At 42.1% G+C, this 23,350-nt stretch overlaps 1 protein-coding gene across 5 annotated transcripts in view; it reads left to right on the plus strand.

Annotated features, from left to right (window-relative positions):
* VPS13B (vacuolar protein sorting 13 homolog B) overlaps nucleotides 1-23,350 on the plus strand; it is a 495,255-nt gene that overhangs the window by 146,865 nt on the left and 325,040 nt on the right. For all 5 annotated transcript variants that reach the window (XR_012086959.2, XM_020785369.3, XM_020785367.3 and 2 more), the window contains exon 19: nucleotides 6,482-6,655. Coding sequence is in view for 4 of the 5 variants with exons in the window: in XM_020785369.3 (XP_020641028.3) it covers nucleotides 6,482-6,655 (174 nt within the window). In the remaining variant the exon portion in view is untranslated. The remainder of the gene's footprint in view (nucleotides 1-6,481; nucleotides 6,656-23,350) is intronic.

The raw sequence follows: 23,350 nt of genomic DNA on the forward strand, positions 1-23,350 counted from the left end.
GAAGTCTCAATGGAATCAGAGAGCATTGCAGTAATAGAGAGTATACCTTTGGATAAACCTAATACTGTAAGTCTATGTAAGACTGGGCCTCATGTTTTCACTGAAAATTATGGTGCCGTGGAATCTAGAAAGATGAAGGACAGTTTTAAAATGTGTTAATAAATAAAAAATGAAACTGAGAAATGAATACTCTGAAACACTTTTTTGTGTTTCAAATATGTTTTGAAGTGTAATGCATGTTTCAGTAATACATGCACATCACACTGTTTAGTGCTGAAAATGTGATTTTGAATGTCCATCTGAATATGCTTTAGGTGTCTGTGAATTCTTCAGCGTGGTCATCTGTGAATTCACACAAAAAGGGTTAAATCCGCGCCAGCGATGGTCCTCTCGGAATATTCTAGAGCTTAAATAGAAAAGAAACAAAGTTTAAGGTTGCCTGTACTGCACATGCTCCACCCGCCCTAGCCTCAGTTCCATTTATCCGCCATGTAAACTGGAGCCTCTCGGCTTGAGCTCTGCTTATATTTTGTTTTTTTCTGGATTTTCACAGTTTTTTCGACACTTTGCGCGTTCCTGACTGTTCGTATCATCTCCTACCTTGACTTGGTTTGGATATTGTGGACTTTTGCTCGGATTACCCCTCATTTTGGTTGCCTACGGACTTTCCCGCCATTTTTACCGGCTATACTTATAGTTGGGAAATTTTCCTTATCATCTTATGTCCCCTTTCAGCCGATGCGTCGTGTGTGACAGAAAATTACCTTTTCACGACGGACATGACCGCTGTCTTTTTTGCCTTGGGGAGGCACATTTGACTCAGAACTGCAAGCATTGTAAGGCTGCTTTAAGGGCCAGGCAGCAGAGGTTGCGGTATCATCGTTGGGACTCTACCCTGTCTTCTTCTAAACCATCTTCAATGGAGCTCCCTTCTACTGCTACTACCTCTTGTGCAGAGTGCAGCTCCCCTCAGTTACCTGTTGCTATGGCCTCTGGAAACGAGAAGCCCACCAAGAAAACCACGGCAGCAAAGAAATCATCTTCTTCCAAAGGAGCAACCTCCAAGTCTGGAAAGCAAGCAAAAGGAAAGGGACTCTGTAAAGAACAAGGAGACTCATAAGAGTTTACCACCCGTCTCTGCCTCTGTTCCTTCTCCGCTTTTGGAAGATTCTTCCAGGGATAGAGAATCGCTGTCGGAGGTAGACCCTTCGTTTCCTCCGCTGAGTCTGAGCCTATTCAGGGTCTGGGTGTTTTGTCCCCGACCCCGAGTCAGCTTGCCAATGTCACTGCAAGCTTGGTTTCTGCCCCACATAGCCCCGTGTCTACCGGACAGGCGTCTCTGGCTCATCTGCCACTTCGAGACCGAGTTTGCTGCCGAGAATGCGAACTCATAAAACTAAGTACATTTCAACAGATCAACGTTGATTGCCGAGGAAAGAAGTCGTTCTCCTCCATCAACATTCTCGGCGTCGACATAGGTCGCGCTCGGAGGATTCAGATGGATCTGGATCAGACCACAAAAAATATCGACGTCGACACCGACGGAGATACTCCTCTCCTTCTTCGACATCGTTGGATCAGCATCGACGGAGGGTCGAATATGCTTCCTCTTCTTCCACCTCATCTCCACAAAGGAAGCAGCCACGTTGAAGACATCTCGACGTCGAGAAACCCGCAAAGCCTTGTCAACATACAGGAAAGCCTGCTGAAGCGCATGTGGTTGGGGTTTCGACATCGACAGCTGCGTTGCCACCTCAGCAACCAAGCGCAACAAATCTCGACGTTGAGGTTCGACATTGTAAAAGACATCATTCCCCTTCATCGGATGATGAGGTCTCTTTTTCATCTAGGGATTCAGCGTCCCATGAGGATTTACCACAGCAACCTATTAGGGACGAATTGCTGGAGGGTGAAGTTGTAGGGTCTGACACAGGTGACCCTCATGCTTCTTCTCCGTCAGAGGATTTTTCCTCTTACTCGCAGATGTTGTCCAGACTCTCAAACTCCAGGTGGATGAACCGACCCCACCTGAGGAGGATCTTATATTTGGTGACATTAACAGTGAGAGGTCTCCTCCACCTACCCTCTCCTTTTTGCCTGCTCTTGTTAATATTATTAGAGAGTTCTGGGATCAACCATCTACGACACCTTGTTTGTCCAGACGTACGGAGAATCTCTGTCGTGTCAGCGGTAATGATACTAGATTCCTCCTTAAACATCCCATTCCTAACTCTTTAATCGTCGAGACTAGCTGCATGAGACCCACAGGTAGATCTCATATCACTCCGACAAATAAGGAAGGAAAGAAGTTGGAGATGCTTGGCAGGAAGATCTATTCACTTGTCGCTTTTATGATCAGAGTAGCTAATTATTCAACGGCCTTAGGTGCTTACCAGAAGCAACTGTGGCTAAAAATCCTTCCTGGTCTAAATATGTTACCTGAGGACGTCAGACAGGGATTCCTCAACACGTATGAGGAGGCACAAACTGTTTCCAAACATCAAAGAATCGCTACAAAGCATTCAGTTGAAGCTGCCTCGAGGGTTTTGATGTCAGCTGTAACTCTTCTAAGGCATGCTTGGTTGAGGGCTGCAAACATTCTCGACGATGTTAAGACCAAAGTGGAGAATTTGCCATTCAATACATCTGGTCTTTTTAATGAAAAAACTGATGGTCACCTAGAGGAACTTCATAAAGCTAAGAAGACTGCCAAGTCTTATTACATCCAAGCACAACCCAAATACAACAAATAGAAGTGGAGAAAGCCTTACAATCAATATTACCAATCATCTCAGCAATACAAACCATTCAAGAGTCAGTCTCAACCTAGGTCCTCTCAGGCTGCTTCTTCTAATGCTACTTACCGTCCTCATCATGCCCAGAGACGTCAATCCTATAAGCCACCTGCCAAGAAATCCAAACAATATCTTTGACTTCACAATTCTGGACATACCAAATCCCACAACGAGACTACAGCCTTTTCTACAAAACTGGTCTGGCATTACAAAAGACTCCTGGGTGTTAAGCATCGTTCAGTTCGGCTATCTTCTGGAGTTTATAGAATATCCTCCTCTAGGACAGGTAAATTATACATCATTCGATCCTGCTCTAGAAGAAGAGGTTCTATCCTTGCTAGAGAAGAATGCCATTCAAAAAGTCCCCAAAAGAGACATTGCAAACGGTTTCTACTCAAGATACTTCGCTGTTCCCAAAAAAGATGGAGGCATAAGGCCCATTCTGGACTTAAGAACTCTAAATGCTTACCTTTGGCCTTGTCGGTTCCAGATGGTGACGTTGGAGTCGATAATCCCTCTGCTGAAAAAGAACAATTGGTTTGTGGTCATAGACCTAAAAGACGCTTACTTTCATATAACCATTCACCCCAGTCATCGAAAATGTCTCAGGTTTGTCTTTCAGGACAGAATTTACCAATTCCTAGCCCTTCCTTTCGGTCTTGCAACGGCGCCAAGGACGTTTACGAAATGCTTGGCGCTGGTGGCAGCTTACCTGCGGCTCAATGGAATCCAAGTCTATCCATATCTAGATGATTGGTTGGTGGTCTCCAGGTTCAGACGCCGGGCTCTGAAAGACACAAAGTTCATTCTTCATGTTCTACACAGATTGGGTCTCACGGTAAATCACAAAAAGTCTCATCTTGTTCCTTCACAAGTTGTGGACTACATTGGTGCCACGATAGATGACACCAAGGGGCGCATATTTCTACCAAAAGAAAGAATACGGAAAACACAAAAAGCCATCAGAAAATTCTGTCCAGGGGCATGTGTCACAGCAAAACACACTCAAAACCTGTTAGGTCTCAAGGCTTTAACGGCCCCCGGCTTAGCTTATGCCCGACTGAAGCTCAGATCCCTTCAAGTGTGGTTCCTATCTCTATTCGATCCTTTGAAGGATCATCAGAAGAAATGACTTCTAGTGACTCCAGAATTGGCAAAACAGCTGCAATGGTGGAATTTTGTCCCTCATCTACAAATAGGGAGACCTTTCCAACCCCTTCATCTAACTGTCCAGGTCACTACAGATGCCAGTCTGACGAGCTGGGACGCACATTGCGGACATCACCGCATACATGCGCTGTGGTCAACACAAGAAAGAGATCTCCACATCAATCACTTAGAGATCTTAGCCATCATGAAAGCGTTCAAGGCATTTCTTCCTCTGGTGCAGGGTCGTGGTGTGCAGGTAGTCACGGACAATACAACGGCCATGTACTATCTAAACAAACAAGGAGGCACACGTTCAAGGTCCCTGCTGCTCCTCATTGTAACTCTATGGGAGTGGTGTTACCGGCACCATGTCTTTCCGGTGGCGATACATGTGGTTACGGAGGACAATGAACTGGCAGATGAGCTGAGTCGTCTCACAAGGCAGACACACGAATGGGAGTTGAGCGACAGTGTATTCAAAGACCTTTGTCATCGGTGGGGCACCCCGGTGATGGATGTGTTTGCCACACAACACAACAAGAAGTGCTCCCTATACGCCTCCAGAGCCAGATGAGGCAAGAACTCTGGGAGATGCTTTCATGACGCGTTGGAATGCAGGCCTGCTGTATCTGTTTCCCCCATTTCCTCTGGTGCAGAGAACATTGGTGAAGCTTCTCCAGGAGTTGGTAGAGGCCATTCTTATAGCACCTTTTTGGACTTGTCAGCCATGGTTTCCAATGTTAATGCAGATGGCCTCAGACTTTGTCAGGCTTCCTCTTTTTCCTGGTCTGCTGACGCAGGACGAGGGCAAGATATTTCATCCAGAACTGGACACTCTTCACCTGACCACGTGGAAGATATCCCCGAGATGAAGGAAGTTTTAGACAAATCGAAGAAATCTTCTACTTTTCGTTTATACAATTATTAATGGCAAAGTTTTTTTGAAATTTACTAAATCTAGGGATCTTTTTTCATCCCCAGTTTCCTTATCTACCTTGTTGAAGTTTCTGTGTTACCTCTTCGACTTCAATTTGTCAGTTTCCACTTTGAAAGTTTACATTGCTGCAATTGTCTCCTTCCAACCTCGGGACTCTGCTGCTTCTCGTCTATTTTCTCACCCTACTGTTAAAGCCTTTTTGAAAGGACTCACAAATTTGAGACCTCCAGTTAAGCCACCAGTATCTCAGTGTTCTCTGCAGTTGGTGTTGCATGCCCTTATGCGTCCACCGTTTGAGCCTATGGCCAAACGTGATCTAAAAATTTTTATCTCTCAAATCTCTGTTCTTGGTGGCCATTACTTCTGCTCGAAGAGCTGGTGAACTGGCTGCCCTTAGAGCAGATCAGCCTTTTCTACAGTTCTTTAAAGACAAGGTGGTTTTGCACACAGATGTTTCTTTTCTCCCAAAAGTGGTTACTGAATTTCATTTGAACCAGCCCCTGTTGTTACCTACATTGTTCTCGAATCCTGCCACAGACACTGAGCGCATGCTCCACACCTTAGACATCGGAAGGGCACTGGCCTTTTATGTTTCAAGGACTAAGGAATTTAGGTCTTCTAATAGGCTTTTTCTCTGTTATTTTGGAAAGAAAAAGGGTTTACCAGCATCGTCTTCAACACTCTCCAGATGGCTTGTCTCTACCATCTCATTGGCTTACGAACTTCTGCACAAGGTTCCTCCTGAAGGACTCAGGGCTCATTCCACCAGAGCCGTGGCCTCATCTACAGCCCTCCTGAGAGGCATTGATGTACCTGACATCTGCAGGACAGCTACTTGGTCCAATGCCTCCACTTTCATCACTCACTACAGACTGGACATGAGGGCAAAGAGAGAGACAAGTTTCGGGAGAGCGGTGTTGACATTCGTCCTTCAGTAACGGCCCTCCTTCCAGTGAGTTAGCGTGCTAGTCACCCTTTTTGTGTGGATTCACAGAGACCACGCTGAAGAAAGACAGGTTACTTACCTGTAACCATGGTTCTTCAAGTGGTCATCTGTGAATTCACACAATCCCACCCAGCCTCCCCACTATCTGTCACTGTTTATATTAAACTAAAGCTCAGGTTGAGCTCATACTCAGATGCATGTGGCGGATAAATGGAACTGAGGCTAGGGCGGGTAGAGCATGCGCAGTACAGGCAACCTTAAACTTTGTTTCTTTTCTATTCAAGCTCTAGAATATTCCAAGAGGACCATCGCTGGCGCTGATTTAACCCTTTTTGTGTGAATTCACAGATGACTACTTGAAGAACCATGGTTACAGGTAAGTAATGTGTCTATTTATTAGTACATATATTTTAATTAAAAATCTATCAGTTTAAAAATATTTTTATAATAATGTTAAATTATTCAACTCATTCTGAGTAATTTCTGGAAAATAACTCCTGTGCATTACTTGATGTCTCAGGTAACAGAAATAGCAGTATTATCTGATTTCTTTAGTGGAATAAATGAGATGGTGTTTATGTATTTAATCAGTGTTGTGTAAAGTCCATTGGTACAACTGTTAATTGGACCACAATGTTTTTATTATATATTTAGGTGATAGTGGAAAGGAAAAGCTTGTTCCATTAATTCAAGGACCATCTGATACCAGAGACTTACACAGCAGCAAATGGCTCAATGAAAGCAGAAAGCCAGAGTCTCTCCTTGCTCCAGATTTGTTAGCCTTTACAATTCAGATCCCTCAGCATCAGGATTACAGCTATAGTTCTGGTGAGTACATAATTCTTGAAAATGGATATGCAGTTCTCTTTCTGATTCTAAGGTAATATTCAGAATATTGGTAAGGAGTTATAGTAGCTAAAGGTAAATATATTTAATTTGATTTCACATGAGAAATATATTATGATGCACTGTGATCTTGTTTGGAAGGTTGGAACTGAAGTCTTTAAGTGCATTCTACTTAAGGTAAGATTTCTTTGTCCCCCCACCCCACCTGCAGTGAAGTGGCTGTAGTCTATTTCAGTATGTATAACAAGCATACACATATGAGTTATGGCACCTTAAAGATTAACAGGTTTATTTTAGTGTTGAGCATTATGCTCCATGTTTTTGAAGAAATGGATTGTACTACATGAAGGCTCACACTGAGGTAAATCTAATGGTCATTAAGGTGTCACAACACTGTCATTTTTATTTTTGATAAATGTTACTTGCATGTGTGTTCATCTACATGCATGCACATAATCACACAGAGTTTTCAGAATTCCTAACTATTGACCATAGTGCATGGGGTAGCTGGTACTATAGTGCAAGATTATCAGGCTGATTTGAAGGGGAAAACATAAAACTTTAAAATACCTAGTGAACTCCAGCTAGAAGACACTTCAGGCTAGATCCATTTGTGTCATTGTACTGACACAATAGCTTTAGTCTGTATAAATTCTGTCAGCTCTCAGTATACATTCAAAATCAGCTGAAAGGTGACAGAGAGTTGAAAAATCCTGTAAAGCTATTTTTCAAGTAATCTCAGGTGTTAGAAGCAGAATGTACATAGTGCTTGCAGATACCCACTAGCAAAATACTAGATTTACACCTTAGCTTACTGTGTGGCTAAATCTCTCATCACTGCATGACAATTTAGAGCCATGTCTTATCCCTTTCTATTATTGAAGTATCTAAAGAGGGAAATGTTGTGAAGATTGCAGAATTGGGACACCCTAAAAGATGGCAGGCGGTAACCCAGTAATTGGCTGGAAGAAGCAAAGAATAAAAATAATTCATTAAAAATAATTTTGTTACTCCCCAGTCCTTTAAAATTTTAATCCACAATTTAGAACATAATTGTTTCAATCATTAGACAACAGCACCAACTATTTGAGGTACAGTTAACATTCCATATTGCTTTTGTACTTTCTAAACATGGTTGTGGGGAGTTGGCTATTTGTAATAATTTTAATTGTTTTCTTAAATTTAAAACTAGTATGTTAGTACAAATTAGTAACAGCCCAACAAACTGATTTGTATACTGTACATTCCACAAATGAATTAGTTTTTGAAGTGATGGTAATGTTAATGTCTTAGCACAAATGCTAACATTTCTGGGAACAATTTGGTGTTTGGTTCCACTCCCACATTCAGCGTATTTTGTTTGTAATTTATTGTCTTTGAGAGCTGCTCCCCTTCAGATAAGACAAAGAAGCAAAGATGAAGCATGTTTGAGCATCTGAAGTGGTTCTGAGAGAGGGGTGTGTAGTCTGTACTCAAGCTGTAATGCTACATTTCCTGTTTCTGAATTAGCTTGATCCACCCTACTATTTTGAAGCCATGGGGGTGGCCAGGAGGATATGAAACATTTAAATATGAAGACCCAAAATGTTCACTTGTAAAAAGACATGAAAATGATGAGTCCGTTGGGATTGCAGAGTGAAAGAAACCCAATCAAACAATGAGATGCTAACACGTTTCATATGATTTTTCTTTCTTTATGCTAGAAAATGTATACCATGGCCTTTGGCCCTTAAAAAGAACTCTCATAGCAAGCCATTGTTTCCAATTCCTGGAGCCTATCTAATGAGTAGCTCCAGTTTCTTGTTATAAATGTGATCTAGTGTTATAACAAACCATTTAACAGTAGTAATATTCAACTGGATTTAATAATATTGCAGTCTATTTCTGTTTTCAGATCTCGAACACAATAACAATTAAAAACTAAGCTGTGTGTTGAAGTATTACAGTGGAAAGTGTCTTAAATGCATTTGATATGTTTTGCAATGCAGCAAAGCATATTTTTCAAAGTGATAACTCCATTTCCTTCTTTTATTAACTCTTTCTGGAAAATATTATCACTTCTGCAGTTTGAGAAATGTTTTGTCATAGTAGGGTACTTCGTGTTTGATATTTCTTTTCTTTTTTTCATAAGTATAAGGAACAAGTCCCCCATACTGAATCCTGCAGAAACATAAATTAAAACAGCAACAACAATGTTACTTGATACTTCCATACTTTGTAAAGGTTAATTTTGTTCAGTAGGGTTAATTGGAAAGGAAGGGATGGGCATAAAACCGAGGTTTGCTGCCTCATTTTTTTTAAGTATTCAAGGAAGGATAAAATGATATTGCCAGTTTTTCTCATTCACAGTTTAGGTCCAAGATGCCGTCAGCAGTAACAGAATATAGACTATGAACACTTATTTTAGTTCTGTATTCTGTTTTATTTTAGTATGTTACGCAAACACACTTAATTAAGATATTTAGTATAAACTGCTTGTGTAAAAATATGGCAGATGGGTGCAAACATTATATCAATTAAAGAGAATTCACATTTATGGCTTGGGCATAAAAGCATAAAAATTATACCATCTATCTTGTTACATTTCCTCTTCTTTCCCTGAGGATTTAACTATGTACTTTATCTGTAATTGTTGCCAGTTTTCTATCATGTTCCCACTGGATTTCTGGTGCAAAAAAATTCTTATCCTCCTGATGACAGACCTTGCTTGAATGATTTCATGCTCTTAGCATTTTTGTTCACGGGAATTAGGAGCAAAATGTAACTGCAGCTGAACATAGCATCTATTTTTGTAATTTTTAAGTTTGTACTCTGTTATTGGAACTAAATGAAGAGATACAGGTGTTCTCCAGCTCAAGTCTGTTGGGATTTCTTGATGACCGAGGCTTGAAAAGAAAATGCATGTGTTTCCAGAGTTGAACAGCAGCTGTGAGACAAGGATTTATGCTTTTCTCAGAACTTTGGGATTTCAAAATGTTACATTTAATCACAGGCAGAGAAAGAGAGCAAATGTTAAAGATGTTACATATAAAAGGAGCGAATTGATCTCTTTACCATACCAGCCAGTTGTGGGAATAGCGGAACAAAGTAGTCTTTAATCTTAATATGAATAATTTCAGAAGGATTATGAGAGCTGCCAAGACTCAGTTTTTAAGGTGCTTTCACTATGGCATAGAATGACTTGATTCTTTTTATATAATCTCCTATATTCCCATTAATTTGAATGTGTAGTAACAGGAATATGATTTTAATATATTTGGGCTGCATTTAATAAATTTGTAACATGTTTAATTTACGGGGGGGGGATGTGGTCCAATCAACATTTAAAACATTCTAAATCCCACTAAATTCACTTAGAGAGGGCAGAAGAGATGCCTAATGCTCCCTCTGAAATTAATTGGATTCTCATTATGCAGCTCTAAAAACTAGGTTAAAAGTAATTTAAATGACTACACAGAACTTGTTACATAGAAATTACATCAAAATTATGTTAGCTATTTCATTGTTGGATGTGTAGGAATGTAAGGTTTTCTATAGTTATGTACTGTATTTCTAAAACACCTAAAGCATTTTTAAAAGAAATCTGAGTGGGATATACAAATGGATCTAAATAGCTATGTGTTAAATTAGGGCCATGTTATATATATCCTGATATATGACCAAACCCACAACAATGGAAACTGGAAAGAGCATGTTAAATTAATAATACATTAATGGCAGTAATAGCATCAACCATCTCCAATGATCTACTAGAACAGGTAGGACTTAATCTGGCTTCTAAAAGTCAATAATGCTATTTCTTAGTAAGTTTTTTTTAATTCGGCCTAAAAAAGCATCAATAATAGCATAGTAAGAGTAGGAGTAGATTGTTTATTAGTTTTATGATCTCAGTTATGATGATCTCAGTTGTCTGAGGGGTATTAATTTCTATGGAATTGATGCCTAGCCCATTTTAGGTTTCATAGCAGCAGCCACTGCTGATTGTCAATAAACGGAAAGGTTTATTCTTAACTTTTCAGGAAAATGTGTACTCAAAATTGCAGTCCTTAAATTATTTTTTAAAAGTACATGTTTTGCCATAGTACATTGCTGAATTAGGCGTCTGTATTTCACGGTTGCTGTTAGATAATTTTATGAGGAGAAGAAATGTTTTTTCTGCTGTTACGCAGGCTCCATCTTGCCAGATCCTGCGGTGAGGTCAGAGTTCTGTGTTTATGATGTAATGTTCTGTTGCTATGGAAATTGTGATATAGAAAATGCAGTGTTTTAGATTTTGATGATTAAACTGGAAAAACAGAAGGGGTGAGACCAAGTGTAGTACTTTAAAAAAAGCACTGATTTATAATAATAAAAAATAACAAACATAAGATTTAAATTGTGCCTAGTCAAAAGATATAGTTAATGTAAAGATTTCTAATCTCCTTTTAAGTTGTTTCTACAAGTGTAAGTGATTTCTTTTGTACTCTGTAAAGGGGCTTTGGATACTTCAGAGAACTCTGTTCAGCCCCAAATCACTTCTGCATCTGCTAGCTTATAAAAACCTGTGACAGCTTTAGGGTTACGAAATGTTGTGATCTAGCTACCTATAGCAAGTGGGAAATAATTCCTTTCCTGTGCTGCATCTGTTACCATACTCTCTTGCTGTGTTTTCAGGCTATGTGAAAGCAGACTGCAGTGTTAGTCTAAGCTTTTTCCAATAGATACTACTGTTGGTAAATTGGGTGGCGTGAATTTGATCAGGAAGCAGTGGAGGTTTTATGGGAACAAAAAGTTATTCCTATGCACTATTGTTCTCTGACATTTGAAGGGCTTTTGGAGAATGAAAAATAAAATGGAAAGACAATGTCATTTCATACTCAGATGGTTCAGCAGCAGCTCTGTATGTCAACCAATACAAAAGAAGCCCCAAGACAGCTTATGTAAAATAATAAAATGCAATTCTTTAAGCCTATTTCTACACCCTCTGACACAAAGCATTTCTTCAAGGTGATGTATCTCCGCTGTTCTGGATATATAGTTTATATTACATTGATTACTGTTTCTTTCACCCTTCATCTGATTTCATTCCTCAGATTGTGAGAAATTGGGTGATTCTTTCTGTGTGCCTTAGTCCTTTCTTCTGAACTCTGCAGGTCTCTTTGCTATCCAAAACCTGCTGTCTGCAGGGTGTTGTTGTTGTTGTTGTTGTTGCTCCTGCTGCTGCTGCTATCCCTAGGTTCTTAACATGTGGTCTGTGGATACTTGGGGGGCCACAATGTTCTCACAGAGGGTCCGTGAAGGCTTAAAAAAAGAAAGAAAATGAATGAATGAATGAATGAATGAATGAATGAATGAATGAATGAATGAATGAATGAATGAATGAAAAGGAAATGTAAATCTTAATTTCCCTTGCTTGTTTACATAAAACCTAAGTTTTTAACCTACCACCTCCATTAAAAACAAACAGAAATTTTAAAAATAGCTTATGAAAATAACTGTGTGATAGCAAATAATTTTTATATTTCTGCACACGGTGAGAACATGGAACTGAATTACAATGAGTGGCTGAAAGAAAATATGTGACATTTCTTGCTACTGCTCAGAGAGTCAGATGCCACAGGAAGAGAGCGCCAGAGTCAGTCAGTGTGAGTGTGTTCAGACAGACTTTATGATTGTGTTTCTTCTTCAGTTTCAGCTAATAAAACCAGTTGGTTATTGTCAGGTAAAGTGAATTTTTGATATTATCACAGTCAATTTCATAACAATACATTTTGCCTGAGCCTCATAATGGATTGCTGGCTCATTGCTGAAATGTAAAAGAATTGATGATGTTGATGAGGATGTATCCTGTTCAAAGCAAAATGCAGCCTTTTCCAGACATCTTAAAAAGTCTTGCCATTATAGCAAGATGTATCTGTTGATTGGCTTCATGTGTACAGATCCTGAAGACAAGCAACTACCACAGTATGTGTGGTGTTACAAGATATTGTCCAACAAGGCCATGAAAACATCAAAATTGTGAAGACATCTCAATACTAAACATAAAGAACATGCCACAAAGAGTATTGATTTTTTCAAAAGTAAGGGGCATGAGCTTCAGGAAAGTTTGAAGACACTTCATGAGAAACTTTAAATAACTTGATGCACTTTAGAGTTTTAGATCTTGAGTCCATGCCAATTATATTTAAAGGTGGTCTGTTGTAAACAAAAGGTAAAGAACTGCTGGCATAGACAATTCAGGCACAGCATTAGTGCCTCAGGATAAAGTCTATAAATAATCTATCAGCATTTATTTTTCTGTTGACAGTCCTGACCACTTTATTTTAATGCTGTTTCAGTAAGTGTAGCATTTTTTTTGCAGCCTGGTCCTGCTCAAGCCACGGACTGGGGATTGACGACCTCTGCTATAGATAGTAAAAGTATAGAAACAGCCTTCAAGCATGTTTCATTTTTCCTATGATTGAGAAACAACCTTTGTAAAATATGTCTACATACCAATACAGTTCCTAAAATGTAAACAGTGGCAAAACTGCCTATGTTATGGCAACCAGATGATAATGGATGTATGGAAAATAAAGCATCAGGCATGCTGCATGTTTAAACATAGTTGTTCAAACAATTGTTAGCAAAACACTTCATGGAATAAGGAGGTAGACATCAGCATAACTTACAAAATGTATTTTTAAAATATTTATACCCCATCTTTCTCCAGAAAAGGACTCAATGTGTCTTACTGTATTTAAAAAAAAAACAGTATTAAAAGCTAAGAATGATATATTAGTATAATAATGAAAAAAATAAGCAAATATAACATTAAAACTGGTAGATAAAAGCCGTTCTTAAAAACACATATTAAAACCAACAAAAATACAACATTCATATTTTGAGAATCCCCTCTTAGGCAGCCAGTCAGTAAGAAAAATCCTGCCTGAAGAGAAAATTCTTTACCTGCTAGTGGAAGGATAGCAAAGACTGTGCCAGCCTGGCCTCACATGAGAAGGAGCTCCAGAATTTAGGAGCAGAAATAGAGAATGTCCTCTCTTACGTCCTCAACCTATGAGTGTGGGACTAAGAGAAAGGATTCCCCTGATGATTTTAAAACCCAGGCCAACACATAAAAGAAGATGCGATCTTTGAGATTGCTTGAAACCAAGCTGTTTAGGGCTTTATAGCTCAAAACTAGCACTTTGAATTGTGCCCACAATTGGACCAGCAGCCCATAGAGTTGCTGTAACATTTATTTATTTATTTTATTTATTTATTTGATTTTTACCCCGCCCCTCTAGACCATGTCTACTCGGGGCGGGATTCAATTTGCTGCCTATTATTCAGTCTGTAGTTCCTGAAACGTAGATGTGAATATGAAAATCTGTTTTTAATTGAGTTTAAATTGTATTGGCTAGGGTACTAAATTAAGTCCTAGTGATTTTGGAGAAAAAGTTATCATAAAGTCTCTTTACTTCCATTCAATTTGTTGGCAAAGATGGGCAGAAGAGAGTGTTGCTGTTTACTTTCTGTTAATATTCAAACTGGCTCCCATTGCTCCTAACAGCACTTAATCCCTGTCATGATGATAGAAGCTGACAGCTAGTAAGGAAGAAATAGAAAAGAAAGAAAGTAAATGCCGGAACATTTATAACAAAAAGACTGTATTTGACAAATTCATGATTTATGTATTGGTTGAACACTTTGTAACTCTGTGTTCAGTTATACCTATGTAACTATTATTTAAAGTAATGAAACTTAATTGCACCTAATCTAACTGACTGAAATGCTTAAAATTCTTAAAAACAGAGAAGAAATTGAGTAAAGGATGACAGAAATATGAGGATCCTAAGGGCAATTTCCCAGTGAGCAGTGTTGTTGTGAAACACAGAGCTGGATTGGCTGGTGAGGCAGGAGGAGGGGTGCTAACTCAAGCCAAACTGCCTCCTGGGAGAGATTTTCCCCATCCCACCCTTCCTGCCTTCCAACAAGCTTCTTCCTTAGTACTTCTGGGCAAAAAAGGAAATGGATTCTCAATTGTCCTAGAAGAAGAAAACCTGCAGAGCCATGGAGAGGGAGAGGGAGGGGGGGTCATCATCAGTCTTCAGCACGTTGAAGAAGAATAGAAGGTTTCAACTCAGCTTTTATTCATAGAAGCCCCATCAAAATAAAAAATATAGGTGCATGGGAGTTGTGGGTCCAGCAGACCATGTTAGTTATAATCCACACTTTTCAGTATCTGGGGGGTGGGACACCTTGGAACCAATCCCCCCCATATGGGGGTGCTACTGTACTACAGTAAAAAGCAGTAAACCAAAACAATACCAAAGCACATTCAAAGAGCACTAAAGTACAACAATCCATTAAAAAAACACTCAGGGAGCATTAAGCAAATGCTCATTAAGCAAAAGCTTGCCTGAAGAGACAACAGAATGTCAGCCATTGTATAACCTGAATTTACTTGACCTGGTTTGAGAACAACTTAGCAAGTAGTCCTCATATTACAGCAGCAGCAGCTCCCCTATTTGGTGTTCAAAATACTGTTTTCTGTATACTGCATGAAAGTGCTTCAGTTCAATGAGACGTGCTGCAACTTTTTGCCAAAACATGCTAATGAAATAATGGGGATATGAATTTCTGAGATTTTTTTCATTAGTGACATGTACAAAATTGGTAATCATGAAGTATGTGAAATACTGTATATACTCGAGTATAAGCTGACCTGAATGTAAGCCAAGGCATCCAATTTTACCACAAAAAAACTGGGAAAACCTATTGACTCGAGTATAAGCAGAGGGTGGAAAATGCAGCAGCTACTGGTAAATTTCAAAAATAAAAATAGATACCAATAAAATTACATTAATTGAGGCATCAGTAGGTTAAATGTTTTTGAAGATACTGTCCTTCTGAGCTGCGAGACACACTTCAATGCCTGCGGAGGGAGGACTTATGCTGTGCTTATCTACTGCTCTGCTTAACAGGATGGAGGAGGAAGGTGGGAGGAGGAAGGTGGGTACACAGAATATGCAGAAGGAGGAGGATGGGAGTGTCCTGGAAGTGGAAATGCAGTGTACTTAACCCAGGTGATCGGACCACTCACAGAGGCTGCAAGCAGCCGTAGATGAGCGGGGAAGTCCGGAGAACACCCACACTGCAAGGGAGAACATGTAATTTTGACACTGACTCGAGTATAAGCCGAGGGGGTGCTTTTTCAGCAAAAAATTGTGCTGAAAAACTAGGCATACTTGAGTATATAAGTAATAATCTGCTGTCAAACCTTTATTTTGATGAAATATGCTGATCATGTATCTGATAGCATTTCAAATTCAGTCAGCCAGCTCGCTATCAACTGAAGTTGTACTACATTATATCATGCTGGAAGCAGATGTAAAGTACTCACATAGCTGCTTCAAAAATTATGAGACACTGGCAGCATTCAGATAGAGCAAGAACTGTGGTTTAGGGTTGTGGAAATCAGAGATGGGAAAGTTACCTTTAAAAGTAATTAATTTGTAATTATGGTCTCTTTGCATTCACACTGATGGTAACGGCTTCTGCAGTTACTTCTTTTGGATCCTCAAGATTGAGAACTGTTGGCTGTTGGTACCTTCCCTATCCTCTGTAGCGTGTGCTGCAGTTCTTCCCTCAGTTTAATACCATCTGCCCCAGTGGTTACATCTTGAGTTATCCTCTCCTGGGAATAATCACTTTAAAATCAATATAGACTGTTAACATATTTCTTATGCCTAGTTCATTTAGTACAGTGGTGCCTCGATTTACAGACTTAATTGGTTCCGTAACTCTGGTCGTAATTCGAAATGGTTGTAAGTCGAAGCACCATTGAGAGCAGCACCTTACCTTACCAGGCAGTCCGAAGCCTCCTCTGAATGCATACTCTCTAACCGCTGGGGCAAAAGAGTACCAAGGAGCAGCCTCTTCGCCACCAATGGCTAGCAATTTGAATTCCCCACCTTTTTCCCCTGCATTTTTCTGGTTGTAACTTGAAGCTCCGGCTGCAAGTCAAAGCAAAAATTTGCGGCCAGAGCTGTTTGTAACTCGAAATGGTCGTATGTCGGGACGTTCATAAGTCGAGGCACCACTGTACTTATTTATAATTGTTCTGGTGATTACCTAACAAAAAGCGGTAGTACGTAGTAGAATGTTTTCCCCCCTATAGGCCTTAGGGCCCCTGAGGTTTTCTTTAATATTTCTAAGGAGTGTTGGGGGTAAATTCCCATCTCCAACCTCCACAGCAAATTTCATTTTTGCCTTGTTGAGGAAGAAAAAGTTAATTCTTCTTCAACGTGGTTCTCTATGAATCCACACTGGTGGGGGGTTAAACAGCACCTGCGCTGGTTCCTCTCGGAATTTTCCAGAGCTATGGGGAAAAGATACAAAGTTTTAGGTTGCCCTATACTGCGCACGCTGAGCCCGCCAAAACCTTAGTTCCATTTATCCGCCCGCGGAGTTGGAACCTCTCGGATAGAGCTCCTTCTTTTTCGGCGCTATTTTCAGCTTTTCGGCTTGATCTGGCTTGTTTTTCTCGTCTACTGACCATCCGTTGCCCTGAACTCGGACCGATTGACCTCTCTTTGCCTCTGGTGATTTATCGCAAGTACTTTCGCTTTTTGCTTGTTCCTGACTGTGGCCTATTACCTCCTGCTGAGGCGCCACGCGCCTCTCGGACTCTTTCAATTACCAGCTTTCTCACTTGTTTCCTGCCGCTTAGCTTATGTCAGCTAAAAAAGGACCCTTCAGCCGCTGTTCTGCCTGCTCTAGGAAGCTTCCTTTCCAGGATCATCATTCCCTCTGTCTTTTCTGTCTGGGTGAGGCCCATTCGACCACCCATTGCAGGCATTGCAAGGAATTCACCAAAGCAACGTTGAAATCCCGTCAGGAAAGACTCAAGTATTTTCTTTGGAACAAAACTCTATCTGCTTCTCAACCATCGGACATGGAATCGGTCCAGTCTGTGCCTACTGTCCGTTCGGAGGTGACTGTAGTTTCTTCTTCTCCTTCGATGTCCAAAGAGGCTCCTAAGAAAACTTCAAAAGGCAAATCAAAAAAGCAGTCTGCCGGGAAGAAGCTTTCATCGGACGTTTCGGCCCCCTCTACTTCGGGACCGAAACAGAAAACAGCGACGGCTCCATCGAAGGCTAAACCCAAGACCAAAGAGATTACATTGGTCATCCCGCCTATCTCGACATTGTTGCCTTCGCCCTTCCTTGAAGACTTGTCTCGGGACCGGGACTCGGTCTCCGATTTAGGCACCTCCATACCACCTCGTCAAGACCCGCCGGTGGATTTGGGAATGTCACCTACGGTTAGCCAGCTCTACAAAGTCGTTGCCGGCGCTGGGAGCGTTCTGCTCAGCCCGATACTTACTGGGCGAACAACCCGATCTCCATCACTCCTCTCGGAGTCGGGTCCCTCCAGGTCTCCTCCCCCTCCACGGGACCGACCTGTCAAGCCTCTCGAGGATCTTACTCCTCGACGCCCAGCTTCTGACTCCGTCGAAGACGAACCACCGGCGAAGAAGCGGTGTCACCACAGGAAACATCGACGAGGGCACCGTCTGACTCAGATTATAGTCGGGGTCGGAAGTGGTCCCACTGGAGACGGCGACGAAGGGATTCTTCCACTGAGTCCTCCTCCTCGACCTCGAGAGAGAGGAGACATAGGAGGAAAAGATCAAAGTACTCCTATTCATCGTCCTCCTGTTCTCCGCGTCGAAGCCCGCCCCCGAAAAGACCCTTGGACACGGGCTCTGATAAACCCACGGCACCAAAGGATGTTCCTACTCTACCACCTTCTTTACCACCTCGACAGCCTGACGATGGGTGTCCATCGCATCCTAAGAAGACACCATCGATGCCTAAAGTTCCTCATCCTCCATCCTTGACCAACCAGTCGGAGGATGAACAACCAGGAGAGGAATCTTCAGAAGGGGATGAGGATGAGGAATCTGAAGTTTCACTAGACGTTCCAGTCCCTGGAGAACCCCTGCCTCCAGAGGCGGCTAATTTGAAACCGTCCTCACCTTCGGAGGATTTTGCCTCTTACTCTCAAATGGTTGCTCGTATGGCACAAGCGCTTAAACTGGCCATTGAACAGTCTCCACGAAAGGAGGAAAACCTGATTTTCGGAGACATTGAAGCAGAGAGAACACATCCAGTCAGTCTCTCCTTCATACCGGAATTGATGGACCTTATAAAAGAATTCTGGGAACATCCTGCTAATGCTACCTCGATTTCTAAAAGGACTGAGAACCTGTATAGGATCCATGGCAAAGACACTTCCTTCTTGGTTATGCATCCAGCACCGAACTCTCTGATAGTAGAGTCTAGTTTTACTAAGACTCCAGCCAAAGGCCACCCTACACCTACCAACAAAGAAGGGAGGAAACTTGAGATCTTAGCACGCCACATGTATTCCATGACCACCTTTATTCTGCGTGCAGTTAATTATCTGGTGGCCATGGGTGCCTATCAAAAGCAACTCTGGTCCAGGGTTCTTCCAGCCTTACAAGTAGCTCCAGAAGACATTAGGCAACTCTGTTTGGATACTCATGCAGAGGCCCTCACTGTATCTAAGTACCAGCGGCTTGCTGCTCGCCATGTAGCAGAGGCTACTTCTAAGAACTTTGCATCTATTATTACTCTAAGAAGGCATGCTTGGCTCCGCTCAGCTAATAGTGTTGAAGATATTAAGACTAGAGTGGAAAACTTACCTTTTGATGCCTCCGGCCTCTTCAGCCAAAGCACTGATGAGAACCTGGAAAATTTACACAAAAGTAAGAAAACAGCAAAATCATATTTTGTGCAACCTCCACCTAAGCAATCCAAATTGCAGTGGCGTTCCAGATACACCACTCAAGCTTACCAACAGCCATCCATTAGTACTTACCATCCTTACGGGGGCACCTCTTCTCAACGTCCCCCTCAGGCTTCCTCTTCATCTTTTGTCTTCAGACCTCAGCCATCTCGTAAGAAGCAGCCTTACAAAGCACCTGGAAAAAAGCAGAAACAGTACCTTTGACTTTCTGACAATTCCAGTACCACCCTCCCACACCATGCGCCTCTCTCCTTACCTCCACAACTGGACTCTCATAACCAACGACATCTGGGTTCTGAATATTATAAGCTCCGGTTACCGCCTGGAGTTTATAAGGTTGCCTCCTCTAGGACAGGTCAACCCTACATCATTTGATCCTGTCCTGGAAGAGGAGATCTTCATCCTTCTTCAGAAGGGGGCCATCCAGAAAGTACCATCACAGGATGTCCTCAACGGCTTTTACTCCCGATATTTCTTGGTCCCCAAGAAGGACGGGGGTCTACGTCCCATTTTGGACCTAAGAAACCTGAACAAGTTTCTCAAACCACGCAAATTCAAGATGGTGACCCTAGAGTCCATCATTCATCTTTTGAGGCAAGGAGACTGGTTTGTGTCGTTGGATCTGAAGGACGCTTATTTCCATGTCACCATATACAGGAGCCACAGGAAATATCTGCGCCTATTCTTCAACAACACGGTTTATCAATTTGTGGCCCTACCTTTGGCCTTTCCACAGCATCAAGGACTTTCACCAAGTGCATGGCGCCTGTGGCAGCATACCTGCGTCTTCAGGGGATTCAGATATTTCCCTACATAGACGATTGGCTGATCGTCTCCAAATCCAAACATCAGGCTTTACAGGACACTCAGTATGTTCTCCAAACGTTGCACTCACTGGGCCTCACTGTAAATTACGAAAAATCAAGGTTACGTCCCTTTGCAGGTGGTAGATTACATCGGAGCAAGGATAGACTCAATCCACGCTCGGATGTTTATGCCTCCAGAATGCATCCAGAAGTTACTCAAAGCCATAAGAAAATTCAGGCCCAAGGCAAGAGTAAAAGCAAGTCTTGCACAGCATCTGCTAGGCCTCATGGCTTCCACAACAGCGACTCTGTCTCATGCTCTCCTTAAGATGCGTTATCTTCAGGTTTGGATGTTGTTACTCTTCAATCCACTCCTCGACAGTCAAAACAAACTCCTGACTGTCACTCCAGAGCTGGCACAGCAGCTGCAGTGGTGGACTTTTCAACCTCACCTGTTAGTAGGACGTCCATTCCACCCTGTTCAGCTAACAACACAGGTGACTACAGATGCAAGTCCTCTAGGATGGGGAGCACACTGTGAAGGCCACCAAATCAATGCACTGTGGTCCCCTCGGGAGAAACAGTTGCACATAAACCATCTGGAACTGATAGCCATCATAAAGGCCTTGAAGTCCTTCCTACCCCTTGTGAGAGGCAGGGCGATTCAACTCGTCACGGACAACACCACAGCTATGTTCTACGTGAACAAGCAGGGGGGACCGAAATCGAAGTCCCTTCTGTTCCTAGCAATACATCTTTGGGAATGGTGCTACCAGGAGCACATCTATCCGGTAACCATTCACATTACCACCACAGACAACCTAGTGGCGGACGAACTGAGTCGCCATTCTTCTCAGAACCACGAATGGGAGTTGGATGCACAGATATTTCAAGAAATATATCACAAGTGGGGAACGCTGACCATCAATATGTTCGCCACAGTAACCAACAGGAAATGTCTGGACTATGCGTCTCGAGCAGGACGGGGTCCCGGGTCATCGGGGGATGCTTTCATGATTCCCTGGAACAAGGGCCTCGTGTACATGTTTCCTCCCATTCCCATGGTTCAGCGGTCAGTGGTCAGGGCTCTCCAAATGAGAGCAGACACAATCTTGATTGCACCTTGGTGGCCCAGACAACCTTGGTTCTCTCTACTCCTACAGACGGCAGTCGACAAATTGAAACTTCCCCTGGTCCCACACCTAATCACTCAGGACTCGGCGTCGATCTTCCATCTGGATGTAGAATCCCTCCAATTGACAGCGTGGAGGATATCCCATCAATAAAGGAAGTCCTTGACAAGGCACGGAAGCCTTCTACTTTGCGACTGTACCAGCACAAGTGGCAAGGTTTCCTCAAGTTTGCTGCAGAGTGGGGTTTACAAGCATCTCCCGTCTCTTTGTCCACCTTATTACTGTATCTCAGACATCTTTTTGACCTAGGCCTAAGTAAGTCTACCTTAAAGGTATATACGTCGGCTATAGTTACTTTTCAACCCATGAGGTCACAGTCTTCCAAATGGTTCTCCCATCCGACTGTGAAAGCCTTTTTCAGAGTTCTATCCAACATGAGACCTCCTGTGAGACGACCTTTGCCCCAGTGGTCTTTACAAACTGTGTTACATTCTCTGGTTCGTCCACCTTTTGAGCCGATGGCTACTTGTGATTTAAAGTTTCTCTCCCTAAAGACTTTGTTCCTTGTGGCTATCACTTCAGCCCGTAGAGCCAGTGAATTGGCTGCTCTCCGTGCTGATTCCCCTTACCTTCAATTCTTCAAGGACAAAGTGGTGTTATACCCAGATGTTTCCTTCCTCCCTAAGGTTGTGTCAGATTTTCATGTCAATCAGCCCTTGTTATTACCTACACTCTTTTCTGAACCTTCTTCAGATGTTGAACGCACACTCCACTGTTTGGATGTTCGCTGTGCATTCTCCTTTTATATTACAAGGACCAAGGACTTTAGGAAAGTCCAAAGACTGTTCTTATGTTATTGTGGCCAATGTAAAGGGACTGCTGCTTCAACTTCAACTTTGTCCAGATGGCTGGTTTCCACCATTTCTTTGGCCTATGAGTTGCAGCATAAACCTCTCCCTGAAGCTCTTCGGGCTCATTCTACAAGAGCTGTTGCTACATCCACGGCCCTGCTGCGAAGGATAGACATCCCTGACATATGTAGAGCAGCTACCTGGCCCAGTGTGTCTACCTTCATCAAGCACTACAGACTGGACCTCAGGGCCAAGAATGAGACCAGATTTGGGAGGGCTGTCCTTACATCACTGTTGCAGTGACGGCCCACCATCCTGTAAGTAGCTTTGGAGTCACCCACCAGTGTGGATTCATAGAGAACCACGTTGAAGAAGAACAGGTTACTCACCTGTAAACATGGTTCTTCAAGTGGATTCTCTATGAATACACACGACCCGCCCGACCTCCCCACGTGTCCGTCACTGCTGATTGAGTCCCAACTCTGTCTATGTGCGGGCACATGGAACTAAGGTTTTGGCAGGCTGAGCATGCGCAGTATAGGGCAATCTAAAACTTTGTATCTTTTTCCCATAGCTCTGGAAAATTCCGAGAGGAACCAGTGTAGGCGCTGTTTAACCCCCCACCAGTGTGTTCTTCTCAGATTTGTTTGGGTTTTTCTTCTTAAGCGAGAAGGAACAGATATGTTCATCTTAAGTTGAATCTTTTTGAAAAAGTAGCTACAATATCCATCGCTGTTATTACCTCAGGAATCACCAGGGTGTCTGTTTCTTGGTCCCATGGTGTGTCGAGGGTGCTTTTACTGTGGGTTACATATGTCACAGCTGCTTCTTCACCAACTCGGCCAGACCCTTTGTCATAATTAAAGCCGTTAGTATCAGCTTTGATAATTTGACTCTCCAGGACAAGTCGTTCTTGATGTCAGCTGCTCCAGCGTTAAAGAAGTGGTTAGATTGAAGTGAGATAGTAACATTGCCTTCCTAGTGGCAATTACCTTTGCCTGCAAGACAGGAAAGATCTATGCCCTAAAATCAAATTAGTTGAAGCTTAGGATCTGGTATCTCCTCCTTATTTCCTCCTCCTCATAAAGT

This window comes from Pogona vitticeps, chromosome 4 (assembly GCF_051106095.1).
Source record: "Pogona vitticeps strain Pit_001003342236 chromosome 4, PviZW2.1, whole genome shotgun sequence".
Taxonomy (NCBI): Eukaryota; Metazoa; Chordata; class Lepidosauria; order Squamata; family Agamidae; genus Pogona; species Pogona vitticeps.